Here is a 20,571-nt window from a genome sequence, read left to right as displayed (position 1 = left end):
ACAAAAATTTAGTTTAATCACAGATCTAGATATGTATCTAAACTGCCCATTTTCACTAGATTTTGAGTTCTTATTTGCCATCTACAAAAAAACATTGGATTCTTGGAAACATGAATAAAAATTAAAAATGGGAAAATTAATAGTAGTAATTGACTAAAGTTACATAATAAATTAGTGGAGTATTAGTTTAGATGTCAATGGCGTACAACAACAACATTTTCATTAGGGTTTCAAAAGATGGATATGTAAGTGAAGTGAAGTACAAAATCCTAATCTTATCTCATGAAAAGGGAAGAAGCAAAAATTAAAGAAGAAGAAATGAATCTCTAATCAAAGATAAACACATGATCCTAGAAAACATAGGATTCTCACCAGTGTTTAATCAATTTCAAGAATCTTGATATAAGCACACATCATGGGTCCTATTATTAGTACATTGCAAAGCTCAATTAACACTCCCATGTTGCTTGTTGCAATTTTTATTTATTTTTAAAATTTAAATTTTAAAGGGTATAATTATGTGTATATGATGATTTTAGAAGTCATATAGTAGTATATTAAAGAAAATATTCATGAACTATTATGAGATCGTTTTGGTGACAAGTTGTCTAATTTGCATGTTTTTCTGCGACTATAATGATAATATTTTTTGAAACTTGTGAAATGATTCATATCAAGAATTTAATAACTTTTATTGACGAGTTTGGCAAATTATTACATACTACTATATGGCTTTGGATACAGGTTTGGAATATGAAAAAGTTGCAAAAGATATTTGGGAGGAAAATAAAGAGACTTCTAAATTCTTTTTGGTGGGGTTTTGTAGTTGAGAAATTAAATAGTGCACTCCAGGAATGGGATAAGAAGGGAAAAAAAAAAGAAATAGAGATAAGTATATAATTAATTAATTGAGATAAGAAGATATCACCACAATAAATTCAATTTTCATGAAAAACAGAAATGGCAAAGCATATTAAATCAGATATTCAACATAAATTTAGGTCTATGTTCAATTTTTTTTCTTCAAATAGTTTTATTTTACATTTATAAATTAGATCAATTACACGTTAAATCCCAAAATTTGGAACTTGTCGCAATTAGATTCTATTTTTCTAATTAAGTGTTTCAATAATGTCAAAACTTTTAAATTTTTCTAATTTGAGACATTAATTATTGAAACACTTATATTAAGTCTAATTTTCAATAAAGTCAAAAGTTTGAGATTTAAATTGCTAGAATTATCTATTTACCAATTAGTAGGATTTATAATAGGATGAACATTAACTTTTTATGTTGTTATTTTCAAATTTTAGTTAATTCTATAGTATTATGGTTGGTTGTTTAATAATCTATATTATTCTAATTTATTCTTGGGAAATTGGTCTCTAAAACCATGAACTTTGCCTAAAATTTGGTATTTCCCATGAACTTTGAAATTGGTATATAATATCACAAACTTTGCATTTTGTTTGGTATTTCCCACGGCATGTTTATTACTATATTTGACTAACTTACGAGGCTTTTATCATACTTGACACAATTAAATCAACGTGGTTTTCAACGTGACTTTTTATGCTATATGTTATGAACTTAAAAAGTGGTTTCAAATATTATAAAACATATCACGGTTGCCTATGTTAAATAAGATTTTGATGAAAATATCTTATTTGAGTGAGTTCGGGAAATACCAAACAAAATGCAAAGTTCGTGATATTATATACCAATTTCAAAGTTCATGGGAAATACCAAATTTTAGGCAAAGTTCATGGTTTTAGAGACCAATTTCCCTTTATTCTTTGTCCCATTAGATTAGGAGTGTAATCTAGTTGAACAAAACAACACAACACTACATAAAATCCTGTATTGAAAAGCAAATGTTTTATTTTTAAAGGGACAAAGGGAGTATATATGAATAAGGTCAATGGGATCCATACGATATTTACATAGTATTTCTTTGTGTACAATAATGAATCAACTTTCCTGCATAGTATAACTGAAATTATTACAAGGAAAAGTCTATTTATTAATATAATCACACAATTAAAGTCCACACAATTATGGCCAAATCATTCTAGCTTTTATCCCAACAAGACTAATAATGGAAAACATATCACAATTACAACTTTAAGAGTAAGAATTAATAATTACACATCAATGTTATATCCTTTGATAAATTACAAGAGCTTTTTGTCTCCCATTGACATACACTTGTATACTACTCCATGATACATAAATGTGAGTGTGTGTAAATCATCAAAAACATGAGCTTATGATAATTTAATTATGAAAGCATAGCCATAGGCTACAAAAAAGTGGGCATATATATATCAACTATTACACTTTCCCTTTAGCCTTTAAGCTTTAGCCTTTTGGCTTTGCCACCATTTTCCATAATACTTATCTTTTTAAGCTTCTTAATTTTCTTTCTTATAAATAATCCTTCCTTTTAATACATTGAATTTCATTTCAATAAAACTTTTAGGAGTTTGGGTGTTTTATAACAGGAAGAGTGACAAAAAAGTACCTATGTCAGTCCTCTAATTTTATGTAAAACAATTAATTAAAAAGAATACTTGTTGATTCAATAATATTCATATTCACCACTGTCGCTCTCTCAAACACACACATACTTTACTTTGCAGAATTCTTGCCTTTTCTGGTTTTTTGTGCCATTAATTATCTGGGATTTGAGTTATAAATATTTTTTTAAGTTGGCCGTTTTTCTCTTGTCCAAATCTGCCACTGTAATAATAAAAACACACATTCTTGTATACTATTTCTACCTACTGACAACTTTACAAAATATACTATACAAGCTTACTTTATCACTTATATATATATTCTTCGATACCTTCCAAAGTGAGAAGAGATCAATTGATTCAATTTCAAGAGAGAGATAGAGAGAGATTTGAATTGTGTAGCAGAAAAATACAAGGAGAAGAAGCAACCAAAATTAGATAGTTTAAGACAGTGATTCAGAGAGTTAGATTCTACTATTAGTTTTTGTTTTCAAATTTGTTTTTTTGTCTTCTTTCCATATTTAACAAAATATTTATGAGAATTCATCGATAAATACATTACTCCTCAGCTGCATTAAATTTCCAGGTGAGATTTAGCTATTTCATGAGTGGGGCTTAATGAGGGTTTGTTAGAGGAGTTTCTCTTCACTCACAAAATACCAAAAAAAAAAATTCTTTAAATTTCAATATCTTTCTTCTTTTTTGGTCACAATTCAAGTAAAAATTATTCGTCTCCCTCCGCCCACCAAAAATAGAAATAGAAATGTTTCCGATGGCGATTCCGAGTGTAAGTGAAAACGCCGGCCGTGCTAGGGTTAATCGAGATATCGGCACCTTAAATTCAATGCTGCCGAATTCCACCACCATCGTCGCCCCAGCCCCCGCCCCCCCTCAAGTCAAGCCCAAGAAGAAGAGAAACCTACCCGGAAACCCCGGTAAGTAATTCGCACGCGCACACACATGTGTATCTATGTGTTTTTTCCATTTTTGAATAATCAGCCGTTCAATGGTCATGTTTACTATTTTAGCTTATCGCATAAATTATTTTCTAAAACTATATTTTTTTAGTGTTTTTCTATTATAAACATTTTATATTCCTGCGAATTTAATATAGATTACTATATAAAACTCCTATTAATAATCTAAATTATTTAAAAATATATTTTTAACCAAAATGTAGTAAACCTGCCAATTTTATTTTTTGTGTCCGCCTCCGATCTTGTCTAATGAACTGAACGCCCGCCCGTGTGTGCAGATCCGGACGCGGAGGTAATCGCGCTGTCGCCCAAAACCCTAATGACGGCGAACAGGTTCGTGTGCGAGATCTGCAACAAGGGTTTCCAAAGGGATCAGAATCTTCAGTTGCACAGGAGGGGCCACAATCTGCCGTGGAAGCTGAAGCAGCGAAGCACGAAGGAGGCTCGCAAGAGGGCGTATGTCTGCCCGGAGCCTTCGTGCCTCCACCACCACCCATCCCGTGCGCTGGGGGACCTCACGGGGATCAAGAAGCACTACTGCCGGAAGCACGGCGAGAAGAAATGGAAATGCGAGAAGTGCTCGAAGATCTACGCCGTGCAGTCGGATTGGAAAGCTCACTCGAAGACCTGCGGGACTCGCGAGTATCGATGTGACTGTGGAACCCTCTTCTCCAGGTAAATTAATTCGTCATGAAGTTTGATTTAATTCTTGTTATTTATGCAAATTTGTGGAATTTGGATTCGTATCTTCTGAAAAAATCGCGAAGTTTGATTAAATTCTTGTTATTTGTACAAATCTGTGCAGTTTTTATTTGCTCGTACCAAAAAAAAACTTTTGGTGGAATTTAAAATCATAGTAGCGTTACCGGCATTGAATTAAATGACGTTGACTATTTATAAAGAAAATTGTCTTCTTTGGTGAAAATCATCATCAGATCTAGACGGACAAATCTAAACTTCGTGATTTTTGTATTGATCTTTAATGTTGCGGACAGACCATAATTTAGTCATATTTAATGCTTTTTCCAATAAATTCTTTCCCATGTTTCATTTCTTTGAAAGATTCAATTTTTTAAAGTGGGTTTTTGTTGTTTTAGTTATACTATAAGCATATAATGGTCAATGTGTATGATTGTGTTCTAAATAAATCGATCTTAATTTGCAAGAAATTTGTTTTTGGTAGTTTTGAAATGTGGGACACTGGCAAGCCTGCATTTGCATGCAAATGTCTGTCTCTTCTTTCTCAACTTTTGTTAATTGTGTGTACTATAAAAAGGAGTCTAAAAAACAATGATGACTGTCTCAGCAATTGTTCTAAAAGAAAGTTATGGAAGATTGAATACTTTTGTTGATACAATCCCTGCAAGATTTCCACTATTTACTGACAGATGCTGAAATAATTTTGTAGACTATGATCATAAAAAACCTTGTGTTGTGTTTTTTTTCGAAATTTTATGAACTGCACATGAAATGCACTGGCTATTGTGTATGTGTGTGTGTGTGTGTGTGTGCATGAACAAGCTCTATTTTCAAGAACTTTAGTGCATGCAAAATCCATCTCTCTCACACTCACTTTGGGGCTCACAACCTCAGAAAAAACATCTACATTTTCCTGTATGCTTTTGCTTTGAAAGTTTGTAATGTCCCACAAGACCAATTGGCCCCACATAGTCATTATTAAAGAGGTTTGTGCCTTTCTACACTCACCCCCATATTTCACATGTTTAATTTCATTTAATAGTTTATGACATAATACACACTTTCATTTGATATTTTAGCCTTGTTTAGTGTTTAATCAATTGAGTGAAAGAATTTATCACTACCCAATTTGATTATTTCATTACTTTCTTGTTTGTGCAAGTAATTGGATGAGTTCACTACTAGGAATATATGAAACAAATGATCATGCCATACAATTTCTATTTTTACCAAATTTATATGCTAATATATTTTTGTTTACTTTGTATAGGAAGGATAGCTTCATCACCCACAGGGCATTTTGTGATGCTTTGGCTGAGGAAAGTGCAAGGCTCTCTGCTGTCACAAACTCAATCTTGGACCCAAACTCAATCTTGGCTCCAAACCCTGACTTCGCCCTGGCCCCGGCCCCCGTCCCCGCCCCGGCCCCTGCCCCTGCCGCCACCCAACCCTACCTCTTCACCCCGCCAAACGTCCTCTCCTTCTCCTCGGGACACCACCGCCAATTCGGCCAGGCGTGGGGGCCTCAACCCCCCCAAATGAATCTCTCCCGTGCAGAGCAAACCCTAGCACCCCAACTCTACCAAGGCATGGGGAGTGTGGCGGGGGCCGCGATGTCGGCCACCGCGCTCCTCCAGAGGGCGGCCGCGGTGGGGCCCGCCCACGTGGGGTCCTCCTCCTCCAGCATGGCAGGTCTGGAGATGGCGTGGCAGAGGGGCGGCGGCGGTGGCGGTGGCGGCGACGTGCTGACCAGGGACTTCCTCGGGCTGACCGGCGGAGCAAGCAGCAGCGGCGGAGGGGGAGGCGGCGGGAGGGAGGAGCTGCTGCCACTGGTGAAGCTGTCGGCGTTTGAGAGGGATCACAGCTATGTGATGAGGCAGCATGGCTTTGGGTTCGGTGGGTGGGGAAATTGCTAGAGAGAGAGAGAGGGGAAATTGCTTTATTTAGCAGTACTACAACAACACAAGGCAAAAGAACAACAAAACAATGGTTTTTTATTTATGTTTTATTTCGTTTTTGGTTTTTGCTTGGACGACGTTTTTGGATTATCTATAAGTGAGAATAATGAATTATATGCGGGTTTAATAAGTTGATTCCTTTCTTACTCCTATTTTGAAAGTTTTGATGTGAAAACGCACACTAGAGTAGTACAGTACTATTTTATTTATTTTTGTGGTTTGCACATAGAGGTATTAACACTTATAATTTTTGTTTAAGTTAAGACATGTAATAGCACTCGTAGAGATGTTAGTGGGACTTTAGAAGTCACTAATTAGTTAAGGACACGTAGTAAAAATCAAATTTTGTGATGGGTATGTTGCACGTAACTGCACTTGAGATTTTGTATCCCACTTTTGGTGATGTTCCATTAGTACAACATTTTTTTTTTAATTTGAATTTTACCGTTGTTAATAAACCGAACTAGCGCCATGATTCGAAATGCGGCGGACTCTATATCGGTAAATTTTTAATAATAAATTTACTTGTGCAGATTTGTGTGAGTAAGAACATCCATTGTGGGAGGGCCGCGGCCCTTGGCCCGGAGTCGGCCCAGGCGCGGCCCCCCACTACTGAGGCAAGTGAGGGAGTCGGCTCAGGGGGGTGGACGAGAGAGAGGCGAGCTCTCGACCTGGCCGAGGCTCTTGGGCGCGAGGCGCGGCTCGCCACTGCAAGGGCCGAGAGTCGCGGCCCGGGCCATGATTTCATTTTATTTATTTTTTTTAGTTTTTGTGTTAATTTTAGTGTTTTGGAGAATATGAAGTGAAGAAGATGAAGTGGAGAGAGAGAGTGCGACGGAAAGAGGATGGCAGTTTTCAAAAAAATAATTTAGCATTAATTTAGGAAACAAATCATCTTTTAAAACTAAATCCCTATTAAATTGGTCATCTTTTTAATTAAAGATTGTGATTTCAATTCACACCCTAACTACGAAATAATTAAAATTTGAATTTTCAATAAATATATGTGCTTGTAATTGTCAAATTTTTTTAAATGAATTTAGATTTTTTTAATTTATTATAGTCCAATAATTTTTATTCTAGCTAAATTAAAATATAACAAAAATGTAAGAAAATAATTTTAATGGGTGGCTCGGAGGGCCACCATTGTGGTGGCCAAGTTTTCATGGGCAGGGCCAAGTTTGTTGGGCATGCCCAAGAGGGCCACCACTGTGGATGCGCTAATAATAAGCTTCAATTTCAAGGTACTACTCCATCTGTCTCAAAAGGCAGTGATGGATGTAGGAATTTTACATTGGAGGTTGCAAACAACATAACCCAAGAAAAATGAGTAATAAAAAGAAATTAAAAAAGAAAAAATGGAAAAAACAAATATTTACACTTGCAAGATTCGAATTCGAGCCACAACAGGAACTCAAGATTGCTAGCCCAACTATAGAACCACGTGAACTACTACTACAATTGAGAATTTCACATGTACTCCCTCCGTCCTCGATTAATTATCATTCTTTAATCAGGTATGGATTTTAAGAAATGTAAAGAAAAGTTGGTTGAAAAAGTTAGTGGAATATGAGACCTACTTACCATTTATGGTAAAAATGAAGTGTGACAATTATTGAGGGACAAACCGAAATGGAAAAGAGTGACAATTAATCGAGGACGGAGGAAGTAATATATACATGCATAATATGAAAATTAGTAGGGGTTCCAGTGGCCCCCGACCCTAACATGTAGATCTGCCTCTATCAAAAGGTAGTTGAATTATATTCATTATTGGACCATCTCAAGATAGTTGAATTATTTCATTTTTTTATATCTAAAAAATCTATTTTCTCTAATATTTTACTCTCTTTTCTTTTCTCTTACTTTATTCTCCACCTACTATATTCCCTCTTTATCTCTCATACTTTCCTCTCTCGCACACTTTCTTCTTTCTACTTTAACTCTTTAAATATCAATTCCTTAAATTTCGTGTGTAGAAAAATTCACTTTTCTCGGGGCGGAAGGAGTACTTTATTCTCTCTTACTTTAGTCTTTCTACTTTAATCTTTAATACCTCAATTTCTTAATTTCAATGCCAAAAAAAATTGTCTCAACTAACATAGAATCAACTAACATAGAATGGAGGGATTACTAATTTTACTTAAGTAGCTTCCTCTTGTGTGAGTAATATAGTAAGCTTCAATTTGGTATATGGCTTTGATGAGTAATATCCAAAATATTGTGGAAAACAGTTCCTATGGATACAAATATCCACATGTTGACATGATATTCCCTTCATCGCACGGGTTTTAATTAGTAGACTCCCTTCATCGCACGGGTTTTAATTAGTAGAGTAAGAAAGGAAATTAATTAAAGAATATTAAAGAGAAATAGAAACTTGCAAAAAAAGAGAACATAAACTAACCAAAATAGAAAGAGACTGGTTTTTATGGACGGACTAAAATGAATAAAAAAAAAAACAAAGCTATTAGTTGTGGACGGAGATAACATTATTTTGAAATCACTCACCATTAACATCCATGAACAAAAATACACCATAGAACAAAATTGATTTTAAAAAAAAAACAAATTAACATTTAAATATGAATTTAAAGATGTAGAAAAGTGTTAAGAGACCATGAAGTAAAAAAAAAAGGCAGGAAAAGTATTTTTAAAGAAGAGGCAGTAGTAAAACCTGGTGTAAGCGTGAAGGCAAAAAAGCAACTATGTTGATGCTGCTGGTGGTGTATGTGTTTCTGTGCTGGGCTCTAGTGGTGGTCCGGCAATTAGGTAGTGATCCCAAAAGCCACATAAATTAAAAAAGATAACATCATTCATTCACTAATGTCAACGCTTACCAAAAAGATACATCATTCATTCATCAATTTTAAAACTTTGGATTATCTCTTTCCCCTCTGTTTCTGTGCTTATGCATCTTCTTTTCCCTCTCCTGTTGAAAATGATATAAAAAGAAAAGAGAATAGCATAAAATTACAATGCAATTCAATACAGTTTTAATGTCAAACTAACAAGACAGTTTTTTGACATCATTTCACTTATTTTAGTATGTTCTTCTCTCTCACGTGCACACCTCACACGCACACTGACACGGGACATTGCAAATTGCTTCCGTATTTTTGTACCAACTTCTTCATCTTCAACCTCGTTGAACTTGAAGATGAAGAAGTTGGTACATAGATCTGAAAGTAATTTGAAAGGTCATGCGATAGAGTGCATGTGCACATGGGAGAGAAAGAAATGGTCGCTTTTGCCCTTTCTAGGGCTCAGGTGCAAAATTGGAAAATAAGGACATTTTGATATTTTTCATTTTCCAATACTTGTGCCGATATTTTCATTTTTCAGAGACTAATTTCGAAGTTCACTCTATCTTTTATTACTACTACTATTTTGAGAAGCTAAAGGAATCAGAAATAAAGTAAATGATAAAATAGAATAAACATGCATCGTTTATTAGTGTAATTTGAGGGCATACCATAAGAATAAACTTTTCTCACAAAGAAAGCTCAAGGTGTCATGTTTTGGGCAAGGATAAGGACATGAGCTTTAGAGAGGTATATTCAAAACCCAAGTGTTGAGAAAAAGATGAGGAATTTAAGTAAAAGTGCACAGTAACAATAATTCCTTTAGCTTTATGAGGAATATACAAAGTGATTAAGAAAAGATAAGCAATAAGCATATGGAATGGACCCAAAGAATATATATATGTGTGTGTGTATCAAAGATATACTAAGTTACTTTGGTATATCCAAAGCTTTTAGAAAGTAGGGTGAAATAAGTTGCAGGTTAAGGTACCAATACACATCATTTGTCTCAGTAGAGAAAGGACACATTCTCTTACTATTTTGCTATGCTACGTTATGTTATGCAGCAGAACAGGACAAAAACTAAAGCTTCTATTCTATTCTCTCTCTATAAGTTGCATATGTCATGTTTCATAAGCGAATCTCATCTCCACAGGCCTACCTTTTATTCCTTTTCTTCTTTCTTCCAAAGCAAATAATTACTAAACCTTCTTTCATTTTGTTTTATTATCTTTTCCCATCTACTGCAAATCCCCATGCAGAATAATAGTAGTCCTCCACACAACATTTGAGTGTCACCACGGCAACGAATAAAGAGTAAGGCAAATATATCTCAGCCCAACTTCAAAATTATGTTACTATCAGTTTTTGGCTGCACACACAACAGTTTCAAGATATTCATATTCTCATAGCTTTCAGGATTCAGTCACATAAGTCGAAAAAGTGTAAAGCGAACGATTCTTGAGCTAATAGGCCGAAAATAATGTGCAGATAATGAAGTGATCACCTAGCTAGCAAATTCCCAAGAGAACTAAAAGTAGCTAGTACATGTCGAACCTAGTGTATAAACAACGGTAATACTTAACATGTGAATACTAAATGGGCATGCCAATAAGATGTGCATCGGTCTTAAGAGGTCGGTCTGAGGTAATAGGTATAGCTAAGGGAGGTGAGTAGTTACGTTCAAATGCACACACAACTGCAATCATCACAACTTTCAGAAATAAGTGCAGTTGTCTATTTTTACTACAGTGAAGACATTATTGACCTAATTATTAGTTAATCTTTAAACCCTCTTTAGCTTTTTACTTCCACTTCATGCTTTAGTCTTTATAGTATGTCATTGATCTTCACTGATAGCTTTTAATTAGGGAGTCCACTTGACTTTTTTTGTCTTCACAGATAATCTCATTATTTGGTCAAAGAACTTGAGGTGTCACTTGCTGAGTGCAAGAAAATATAACTTAGAAGCACAGTACATACATGTGAATTTTCTTAGACAAGACATGCTAATTTGTTCTACAACTAACCATTGCACCGAATATTATATTAGCTATCATTACATAGGCTCAGCTGAATATACTAATAGGTAAAACATGGTGTAAATTGACTCACATGTATAATTCGAAACCAAGATGGCACTCTTTCGTCTTTCCAATTTGGCATGTTTCGCAAGCCAAGACTATAAATAATCAACAGTCTCTGAACATTATCGGTCAGTCATTCCTACTGCAGCGATGGTTTTGGCCCATCAAGATTAAGTCCCAGATATTGGACCAGCACATTATTGAATGCCTGTTAGAAGAAAGAACCCAATAAGGACAGTGTCTGATGCCACTCATAGAAATACCTTACTTAGACTAAATGTCCTTTAAAGAATATATTAACATTTGCAGCCAAATATGTGAACATGCAAGTATTTTTGCTATATCGGCGTGCTTATGCATCATTGTAAGCAAAAAAGTGAAAGGCAGTAGGGGGGAAAAGGTATGCAAGATAAGGTGCCTGAATGAGACATTTGATCTGAGTGAAATATGTGTGCCCAAAATTATAATCAAAGCAAGGATTAAAATTTTAAGGCCTTAGGTCACATGGACCATGATATATCATATATAAGACAAATTAAAATATGGAAAGCTTATCCTCAATGGTGGCATTTTAAGATTCTATCATCATAAACATTATAGGGACCACTGCCAGAAACTCCTTCATTGCATTTGGCATAACAAATTTGCAAGCATCCAATCTAAATTTTCTTCATTAAATCAGTGATCAGCATTTTGAGATAAAATAAAACATGATCTTACAGAGTATTCAATTCATCCAATAAGTGATCTCGCCTTAATACATGAGAGCAGCATAAATTGTTATTATGCATGAAGCAAGACATCATGTAGTGACAGAAGCAGAATAGCTTCCTTCGAGGCAAAAATAATTGTTATCTGAGTTCTTTTTTCAGAAGAGGTTGACCAAAATATAATGATTTCTGACTGTATCAGGCAAACTGCTAGTTCAATCTTTACATGACTTAGGAAAGCTTTAGAAGGACGAAGAGTGATGGGATATACATATATATAATGAAAAACGAACTTCTTAAACTTCTTCAATGGTTCAACCCCTTCAAAGATGGCAACAGAGTAACTATTACACAAACTTAAAGATTAATAAGGTACCTGGCATGCAAAAGACTCTTTCCCATTCAAAAGAGCATCCATGGCAGAGAACTGGTTATCAAACACGCTATAGAACTTTTGGTAAAACTGACTCCTGAAATTATAAAAATATAAATAATTAAGACTCAATTAGATATCCTGGTTTTCATGGAGCACAAGAGCCACCATAAGAATTAAGAAAAGAGATCAATATGCACCGCTCATCTGGAGCAATCCTTTGATCCATCTGCTCGAATTTCCTGGTAAGGACTTCAACTCCTACAGGGGAGAGCGCATGCAATACAAAAGCCTCCAATGTCCTTGGAAAATTGTGCTGAAAATGCAAAGTTGGTAGTTTAGAACAAGAAAGATGAAGGGGAAAAACGAAATAGAGAATAAGGTATTGATCGGCAAAAGAATGACTATAGCTGGTTAGGAAGCAGAACATTTCTGAAGTGGAAAGAGCGTGAGCAACGCAAACATTATACCAACAAAAGTAAATGTCCAGTAAATACAGCAAGAGTGAACAAACAAACAAACAAACAAAATGGATCAGGGACAAAACTAAAATTGACAAATACAGCATCAATCAGCAAAAAGAATGAATATAATATGGTGATTGGTGACAAATTCTGCGTAAAAAACGACAGAGAGCAACCCATACAGTGATACAACAGCTTACAAATAAATGCTCAATAAAACAGCAACTCTTGACAAGCAAACAAAATGGTTCTGGGCCAAAAAGTGAGAATAATAAATACAGAACAGAAGAAAACAAAAGAGCCAACACATCCAGTTTTGCCTAACAATCCTGAAATGAAGCACTTAATTGCCTCAAGAGTGGAGGTAGATTTTTACTCAATAGCATATATTGCCAAAGAAAAGGTTCCAGCTAATTAAAATTTGATATTGACTGCTGTTTCTGAAAGCCACAATCCACACATCACCACCAGACACATGAGTCATCCAGTATCATTACCTGGGATATCAACATCGTAAAGAACATATCCCAAGCTATCGGTGTCATTTACCTTATGATGACAATGATTTAAACAACTCCAAAAAATTATCCGTGGACACAATTGGTTGGTTTCAATGCAAAATTATCCGTGGACACAATTGGTTGGTTTCAATGCAAAAAATTATCCACTGTTAAGCATTTGATGTTGAGGCATGGGTAAAATTCAAATGCATCTCCAATATCATTGGAAATAAAGAAGAGGGAAAGCAGATATAGTAAAGAAAATCTTATCGGGCAATGAGTACTCATTTGCTTTAGTTTGTTATACCTCTAGAAGGAAGAAATGTACGATTTGAATTGGAATAGAAACTTACTGCCATGGTGAGAAAGACAATTTGAAAGACATGTGGTTCTAGGTTCCAAACGGTATTAGCAATTGGATCATCTTCTAAGTTATGTAAATTTGCTTTATCCAATTTCTTCACGACTTCCTCTCTACAGGCAGACTGGTCTGCTGCGATGTTGCCTGCTGGCTGGCAGTTGATTTGTTCATGGACTAAGGAAATGAGTTCATGAAGAGATCTAAGTTCATGTGGTTCCAGTTCCCGTAATGAAAACCCTGGCTCAAGCTTTTCTTCTCCACCTACTTCCTGATGGTTCAAATTCAAATCTGCATCACGGATTTTCACAATTTGTTCGCAAAATAAGTAACCCGTATGTATCTAAATTTGCTCGTCAAGTTAAAATAACTGAAATAAAAATGAGATCACAAACTGCAAAGAGTAAGAAGAACTACAATTGTAACCTGCATTTTCATTACTAGACTGGCCACTTGCACCAATCATATGGTTCACCTTGGAAGTTGAAGGCATAGAGAGCATTCGATCCTGTCCTTACCAAAATTGAAAATACAAATTAGGGTACTCTTTTATGCCAAATCCTTCAATTGCGCAGGAAGCACAACTGAACTCGGGGGAATTGGTAAAGAAGATATTTAATGTGGCATTTCTTTCCCCCTAATAGAATGGCAGTAATCAAGGAAGTGAATTGAGATTCGAGTTCGGCATCTAAATTCCAAGTAGTGATCATCACATGGCTAGATATGATTTTGGAAAATCTGACTTAACTAAGTTACATGAGATAATAAATATACTTGTGATAACATGTGATCTCTAGGTAAAATTCATCTTACAAGATCCAAAGCGGAGAAAGACCAACAATTGCTATCAGTTATGCTAGACATATCTCTAGATTCTCTATATGAGTCTTTACATGTCACCTGTAAGGCGGAATAACGAAGGAGCTAGACCTTTCCAGTGACATTCCAAGTTCATAAGGAAATGTATATTCTCTAGATTAAGTCAAGGCATTAGCAAAGAGTGCAGATAACGTGGATGGTCATTGTTCACACATTTTCTTGGTCCTTTTGGTGGAATATATGAGAATGTTTGAAGTAGTTGAAGAATCACAGCATAATGTATGGATTGAAGCTCAAAGTAGACAATGGAGATTAATGTTTTAGAATTGATCCTTTTTTTCTGTTCCAAGATAACAAAATGAGAATTTTTCTAGTGGGCTACATTATTGGAACTTAATGTTTAAAGATTAATAATTTATGTTTTTTCTTTGAAGTAACTAAGAATTCCAAAGTGTGGGGGTCTGTAACTGCATCAGAACTATGTCAAAAACAAGAAGGGCGATGTTCCATGGAAGTTTTTAAATTTTATTACAATTGAATTCTGGAAATTAGATAATACCTCTTTGGCCAGATTCCATTTCCCATAGGAACAGGTATTTAGTGGTAGGCCATGAGTTTGATATAGGATGAATATATGCAATTCTTGGCTACCAAAATGGGGGGGGGGGGGAATGGAAGAAAGTCCAATTCTTCTTATCTGGGCTACCGGCTACCAAACAGGTACATAGAGGATCAATTCCCCTTGCAAGAATTAAGTTCATCTATAAGATGAGATTTGAACCTCAAAAGATGCCATTAACAAAATTTTCATAAATTCTCATCTTAAAAAAACTGCACTTTCCAGTGTCCCTAAACATTCTCCGAGAATTCCTTTTGTTTCTAAAATATTTTATTCTGCTCCAGCCATGTGTACCAGCAGGAAAAAAAAAGACACTGCCTAGGACAAGTGAATTCCCATGACAATGCCCATACATTTCTCAAGTGTTGTACAAATGGCCTTGAATTGAGTGTTTTAGAAACGCTATATGGTGATATCTCAACCTAGCTTGCAATATTTCTAAAACTTTAAGATATGTTCACCAGACTCTCCCCATGTGACATTTATTCAGCCTATGCTATCTATATACAGGAATTGGTAGTTCTTCTGTTTTAGATTTCACTTACAAAGACAGTCTTGTTATAACAAATATTCCCATCAAGTAATGTGCCGCAGAAATTATGCATTTGATGTTTGATACAAACTCATTAGAAGTTTGGTGATGTTTGAAATTATTTTCTATATGAATATATACTGACCCAAAAAAGAGAGACGGATATTTTCACAGATGTAAGAACCTTAAACGGCCAGCACACAGAGAGATTGCATTCTAACAAAACAATCTCTTACGCGGTATAGTAGAAAATATATACGAATATCAATATTTACTTCACGAGCAACAGATCAGGATGAAGCGTTGCTTACCATTTCTTTGTCAGTTAATCTTGGAATTAAGATTCAATAGCAGCCAAACATGGAAAGGAGAGAAAAGTAAGCTTGTTTCTGATAAATGGAAGCACAACCAAAACAGATGTGGATAAGACATCATACCTTTTCAATATTCTACGTAGATAATAAGCATCCATGTGTTCTGGCATGCCAGACATCATGTCAGACTGCCACCAGAAATTGACAGCTATAGTTAAATCTTCACTGTCCACTTGGTGGAACCTAGAATGTGAATTAGAAAGCACCTTTGAATTGCCAGAAAAGTAATTATTCATCCATATGTTGGCACATGATTCCTAGCACTACTTGCCCGGTTATATGTAACTGAGACACGTACGATATGTGAACATGAGAAAATCCAGTTCAATAACTTATTGTACAACTAATTTGCTTACGAATGGATATTTCCCCACAGAAATCAACCACAAATGCTCCATTTAACATGCTATTTTGAATTTTTTTTTTATACACTATTGTTAACCTTTTTACGATTCATTTATTCAACCCAATTGGGAATATGTCAACCAACATACTTAGTACTTCCTCAACCTACAATTAAGTCTTATTAAGACCTTCGTATGCACCCAAGATGGACTCACTCCATGTCAGCAAGCTCAAGTTTCAAGAGAAACACTTTTTTTCAGGAGACAAAAATTATAAGACGGCGGTCTCTAAATCCAAATTTCAGAGAAAACTTAGCAACAGAGTAAAATATACCATCCTTCAGGAATGAACAATGCATCCCCAGCGGTCTCTAAATCCAAATTTCAGAGAAAACTTAGCAACAGAGTAAAATATACCATCCTTCAGGAATGAACAATGCATCCCCGGCGGTCTCTAAATCCAAATTTCAGAGAAAACTTAGCAACAGAGTAAAATATACCATCCTTCAGGAATGAACAATGCATCCCCTGCATGAAGGGTAACCTTCCGAGAGTACTCAACAATTGACTTTGCCCTTGGATAGAGGCTAAAATTGGTGTTTTCCAATGGAATTGCACTGGCAAATTTAAAATTGTTATTGACCATCAAAATTCAGCTGAAACTAATTTACAGGGAAACATTATAAGGAGATAGCTTATCAATAATTTGACAGAAAATGTAGTCTCTTAAATGAAAATTAATACCTGTGGTTTGATGATTCTCCATACACAGGCAACGGATATAAGAAGGGGCATGCGGAAGGGGGCCATAAAAGAACTGATAAACATATTGTGAACAGGTCACCTTCTTCACAAAAGAGGGCTCAAAATACATAATCTCTCAAGAAAAAACATGCTAATGAATACCGAACAAACAATTACAACAAATTTTCAATGAATAAATGGCAGAAAATATACAGTAGTTCATTTTTATACTCAACTGCAGGGTACAAAAGTATGTACAAGTGTGTGATTACTCTGTAACTGATACTGTATGATACAACACAAAGCACTGACGCTGGATATAAAGTCTCCACCAAACAACAGAAAAACCAAACTGATATATGAACACACAAGAGGCACAAGACAGTTAAGGGCTAAATTGTACCTTAAGTCAACTCACTAGTTGCTTTGTATTATGCAATTCCTTAGGTCAACGTTAATCTTTTCTTTACCAGTAGAAACAAGTACCATTAGAAACAATTTGATATCATGGACCTCTAAAAGATATCACCTCATATTTGCAATTGGCTATCTGATATTTTACAACCCCAGATGGCAGAAAAACAATGGAAATACATCAAACATAAATTAAAAACACAAAGATGGTCACAAAAAAAATCATTAATATTCAGCCCATCGATCCCATATAAGGAAAAAAATAAAAGATGGGAAGAAAAGTACTAACAGCCTCAGTGATAGTGAGTAGTACAATCAATAGAAGCTCAATATTGCTAGAATGTTCACTCCATGATGAAGGATAGCTTTTAGACTTAGAAGATTAATACCACTGGCAGTCATTTTTCATAAAGTAGCAGGCATGTTTAATGACACTGATAAATTTGCATCTAGACTTCCATACCTTGTTTACAGCCTGAAATTATGCATAGAAGATTATGGTGCGGATCATAGTGAGTACTAGATCTACTCTTGGCAATGTTCATCCACAAATTGATAGAAGCCAGAATTTTGTTTTCCAGAAATGCAGGCTGTTGAGATAGGGCATTTACAGTTAACATCCAATCCTTGAAAAGTTATACATGAACCCTGAGATCCATACTGAGCACAGAAATTCGGAAACGCGACATGCATACCGTTTCAATGTCATCTCTAAGGCATTCCAGCTGACTCTTTTCCTCATTTTCAGTATTTACAATGGAAACCTGAATCATGAGAAGAGTGCTATTATGACTCCCAAAATTTAAATCTTTAGGGGTTGAAAATATAACAAAACAGAGGGAAGCTTATCCAAGCTGGAGCACTAAGAATGCACAAACTCCAAACTTATAAGGAAAAATGTTCTTGTTACAAGGGTTTCAGGATATACTAGTTACTTATTGTATCTAACTGCAGTTTGTGCATGAAAGGCATTAGTAGAGTGTGTTGGAAATTTGAATTTTACAGACAAGATATACGAAGTTCCATCAGATACAACTATCAGTTCACTAAAACCATATAATAGTAATCATGAAACATAATCATATAGGTTGTATGTCAAAAGCCCAATCCAAGTTATCATTTCACGATTATGTTTTCTACTCAACAAAATTTAATAAATTGAGATGTTCCTTTGTTAGTCCACTAGTCGTTAAATTTTCCATGTCATGTTTGAGAATCAAAACTAACCACAGAGGAGGAACCTGCATCACATCTTTAGCAGGGATATCAAAAGGGCCGAGCTTGTCTAATTATGTCCCTACATTACTGATAGAAGGCTAGAGAAAAGTCGCCAAGGCCTGAGGTTTCTTCACACAAGCTTTTTTTCAATCCAGTTAATGATATGATTTCCACCAAACATTTTGAACCATTTATATGTCCTTATTCCATACCTTCAATACCCCTACCAAGTGCCAACACATATTAGGACTAAAATATATACATTGTATAAGTCAGCTGCCACATTTATGGGTAATTTTGATATCATTCTCTTAATCTATGACATCTATCTTACATATTCTCAAGTTTATTTCAGCCAAGTTCCTTGGCAATCAAGTTTCTACCCAGTTAATTAACAAATTGGCATAACTTATTGAACCATTACGCAAACCTGTGCTAAATAGATTTGCTTTGGAGATTCTTCTCCCGTTGCAAAATCACCTTGTTGGGTAGCAACTTCCGTTGGTTCATGCTTTCTTAATTGAGAAATGGGGTCTTCGCCATCATCCTCGCATTGTAGAAGATCTTTGCAGTAACCAATAAAGGTAGAAAACGGCAAAGGAACCTATTGAGAACAGAACTCTTCCATCAACTCAACCGTATCACTTAGTTTCACATAGACCTTTAATTATTTAGTAGATCGGGTTTTTACCCTTTCATGAGCTCGAATATCTCCATAAAATACAGGTGCAGATCTGGATAGCATAGCTTCCACAATGGACGATCCCACCAATTCCTATTTTGAGTGTCAAGAGTTGTCTCAGATAAAACATACGAAGAAAATAACGTCGAGAACACAAAGTATTCAGCAGTGTAAAGTTCAAGTTCTGAAACTAAATCTAGAAAACTCTCATGTTACCACGGTCATTCATATAACACGTTTGTGAAAACACTCCACCCAGAGGACACACTCTGAGCTCACAAACAACAGAAAAAGTGCCATTCAAGTAATCAGTGATAGTTTCAATAACATTACCTTCTTCCAATTTACTAAAAATGCTGATGCGCAGGTTTTGATACGCATAGTCATTATTATTAGCAAACATTTTGAGTAAAATCCGATTCCACTCCTATCAGTCTCGATATCATCATATAATCGGAACAGTGCTCCATTATTCAAATTCAAGTAGAAATTCTTATCACATTCACGTTCTTCGTGCATTTCAACTCACGTTGCGCTTCAAACTCGTCCATACGATTACCTGCAAGTAGTCGAGGCCGCCATTTGACACATTCCATCTCGAAAATGCTTTCCACTCCTTGGCACAACCACTGAAGACCTTCCAATTCAAAACATTGTCGTCAAAAACGCAAACTAGGAAAGAAGAAAAATCCCTAGAAATACGAGTTACTATTAATTTGTAGTGTGCGTGTGCGCGCGAGCGAGAGAATGAAGTAATTACTGCAGGAACATTCTTCCGTTCAATCTGAGAGGCGAATTCCTCCGGCGAGGGAATTTCGTTAATTCGGCGAATTTGCAGAGACGACTCCATTTTTGCTGGCCTGTAGCTGAAGCAGAGAGTGATGACGAAGGTTTTATTTTCTGCTTTTGCCCCAAAACAACTTTAAATTTTTTAAAAATACACGCAATAATTTAATTGGTCGGATTAAATTAATTACTCCGTAAAGCTATTTATTTCATAAATGTTCCTCCAGGATGGTGGAAATAAATTTGAACATGTGGCTTAAAATTCAATCCTACGTTAAAATTGAATTACACAAATATTTATACCCAGTCTCACTTTTACGTGTCTTCATTTGACAATATGTATATCATCTTTCCATGTTGTTATGGTGTTGCGGCAAATTAGGTTAAGTGAAGTGGTACATAGTTGTCGGAGGCATCCCAACCGGAGCCATATCTCCATGTCTCACGTATGGTCCACAGGGATCCTGGTTGTCGGAGGCATCCCAACCGGAGCCATATCTCCATGTCTCACGTATGGTCCGCAGGGATCCTGGCCATATGCATCGTAGTAGTAGTAGTAGTGGGTGATGGCAAATAAGTTGGGAACTCTC

General features: G+C 35.6%; 2 protein-coding genes across 5 annotated transcripts; one reads left to right on the top strand and one right to left on the bottom strand.

The window, feature by feature from the left end:
* Positions 1 to 2,799: 2,799 nt before the first annotated feature.
* LOC148933698 (protein indeterminate-domain 12-like) lies at positions 2,800 to 6,283 on the top strand. Its single transcript, XM_089069492.1, has 3 exons — positions 2,800 to 3,454; positions 3,775 to 4,171; positions 5,466 to 6,283. The coding sequence occupies exons 1-3, from the start codon at positions 3,283 to 3,285 to the stop codon at positions 6,109 to 6,111; spliced, it is 1,215 nt and encodes a 404-aa protein (XP_088925618.1). The 5' UTR covers positions 2,800 to 3,282; the 3' UTR covers positions 6,112 to 6,283.
* Positions 6,284 to 8,707: 2,424 nt separating this feature from the next.
* LOC125223418 (2-oxoglutarate (2OG) and Fe(II)-dependent oxygenase superfamily protein) lies at positions 8,708 to 20,098 on the bottom strand. Of its 4 annotated transcripts, XR_007176712.2 has the most exons (17): positions 19,956 to 20,098; positions 19,755 to 19,832; positions 19,205 to 19,288; positions 18,944 to 19,117; positions 17,991 to 18,059; positions 17,759 to 17,885; positions 16,882 to 16,954; positions 16,638 to 16,754; positions 15,857 to 15,976; positions 15,731 to 15,749; positions 13,876 to 13,957; positions 13,445 to 13,740; positions 12,328 to 12,443; positions 12,131 to 12,224; positions 11,073 to 11,252; positions 8,994 to 9,085; positions 8,708 to 8,903 (listed from the first exon to the last, which is right to left on the bottom strand). XR_007176712.2 is itself a non-coding variant. In XM_048126555.2 (15 exons), the coding sequence occupies exons 1-15, from the start codon at positions 20,043 to 20,045 to the stop codon at positions 11,184 to 11,186; spliced, it is 1,608 nt and encodes a 535-aa protein (XP_047982512.1). In that variant the 5' UTR covers positions 20,046 to 20,098; the 3' UTR covers positions 10,886 to 11,183. The 4 variants fall into 4 exon arrangements, 1 of the variants encoding a protein (XP_047982512.1); XR_007176711.2 differs by lacking the exon at positions 8,708 to 8,903 and having other exon boundaries at positions 8,930 to 9,085; XR_007176713.2 differs by lacking the exons at positions 8,708 to 8,903; positions 8,994 to 9,085 and adding an exon at positions 9,924 to 10,329.
* Between the last annotated feature and the right edge of the window lie 473 nt (positions 20,099 to 20,571).

The sequence above is a fragment of the Salvia hispanica genome, chromosome 1 (genome assembly GCF_029641045.1).
Source record: "Salvia hispanica isolate PSC_SH4W2 chromosome 1, Shi_PSC_v1, whole genome shotgun sequence".
Lineage (NCBI taxonomy): Eukaryota > Viridiplantae > Streptophyta > Magnoliopsida > Lamiales > Lamiaceae > Salvia > Salvia hispanica.
The sequence above is the reverse complement of the archived record's forward strand: the minus strand, read 5'-3'. Positions and strand labels throughout refer to the sequence as shown.

Coding starts and splice junctions, on each gene's coding strand:
- LOC148933698 (XM_089069492.1), top strand. CDS start 3,283: ATGTTTCCGATGGCGATTCCGAGTGTAAGTGAAAACGCCGGCCGTGCT. Junction 3,455..3,774: donor AAACCTACCCGGAAACCCCG/GTAAGTAATTCG, acceptor CCGTGTGTGCAG/ATCCGGACGCGGAGGTAATC. Junction 4,172..5,465: donor TGTGGAACCCTCTTCTCCAG/GTAAATTAATTC, acceptor TACTTTGTATAG/GAAGGATAGCTTCATCACCC.
- LOC125223418 (XM_048126555.2), bottom strand. CDS start 20,045: ATGGAGTCGTCTCTGCAAATTCGCCGAATTAACGAAATTCCCTCGCCG. Junction 16,955..17,758: donor AATTTCAGGCTGTAAACAAG/GTATGGAAGTCT, acceptor TATGTTTATCAG/TTCTTTTATGGCCCCCTTCC. Junction 11,253..12,130: donor AAGAGTCTTTTGCATGCCAG/GTACCTTATTAA, acceptor TTCTTCTAACAG/GCATTCAATAATGTGCTGGT.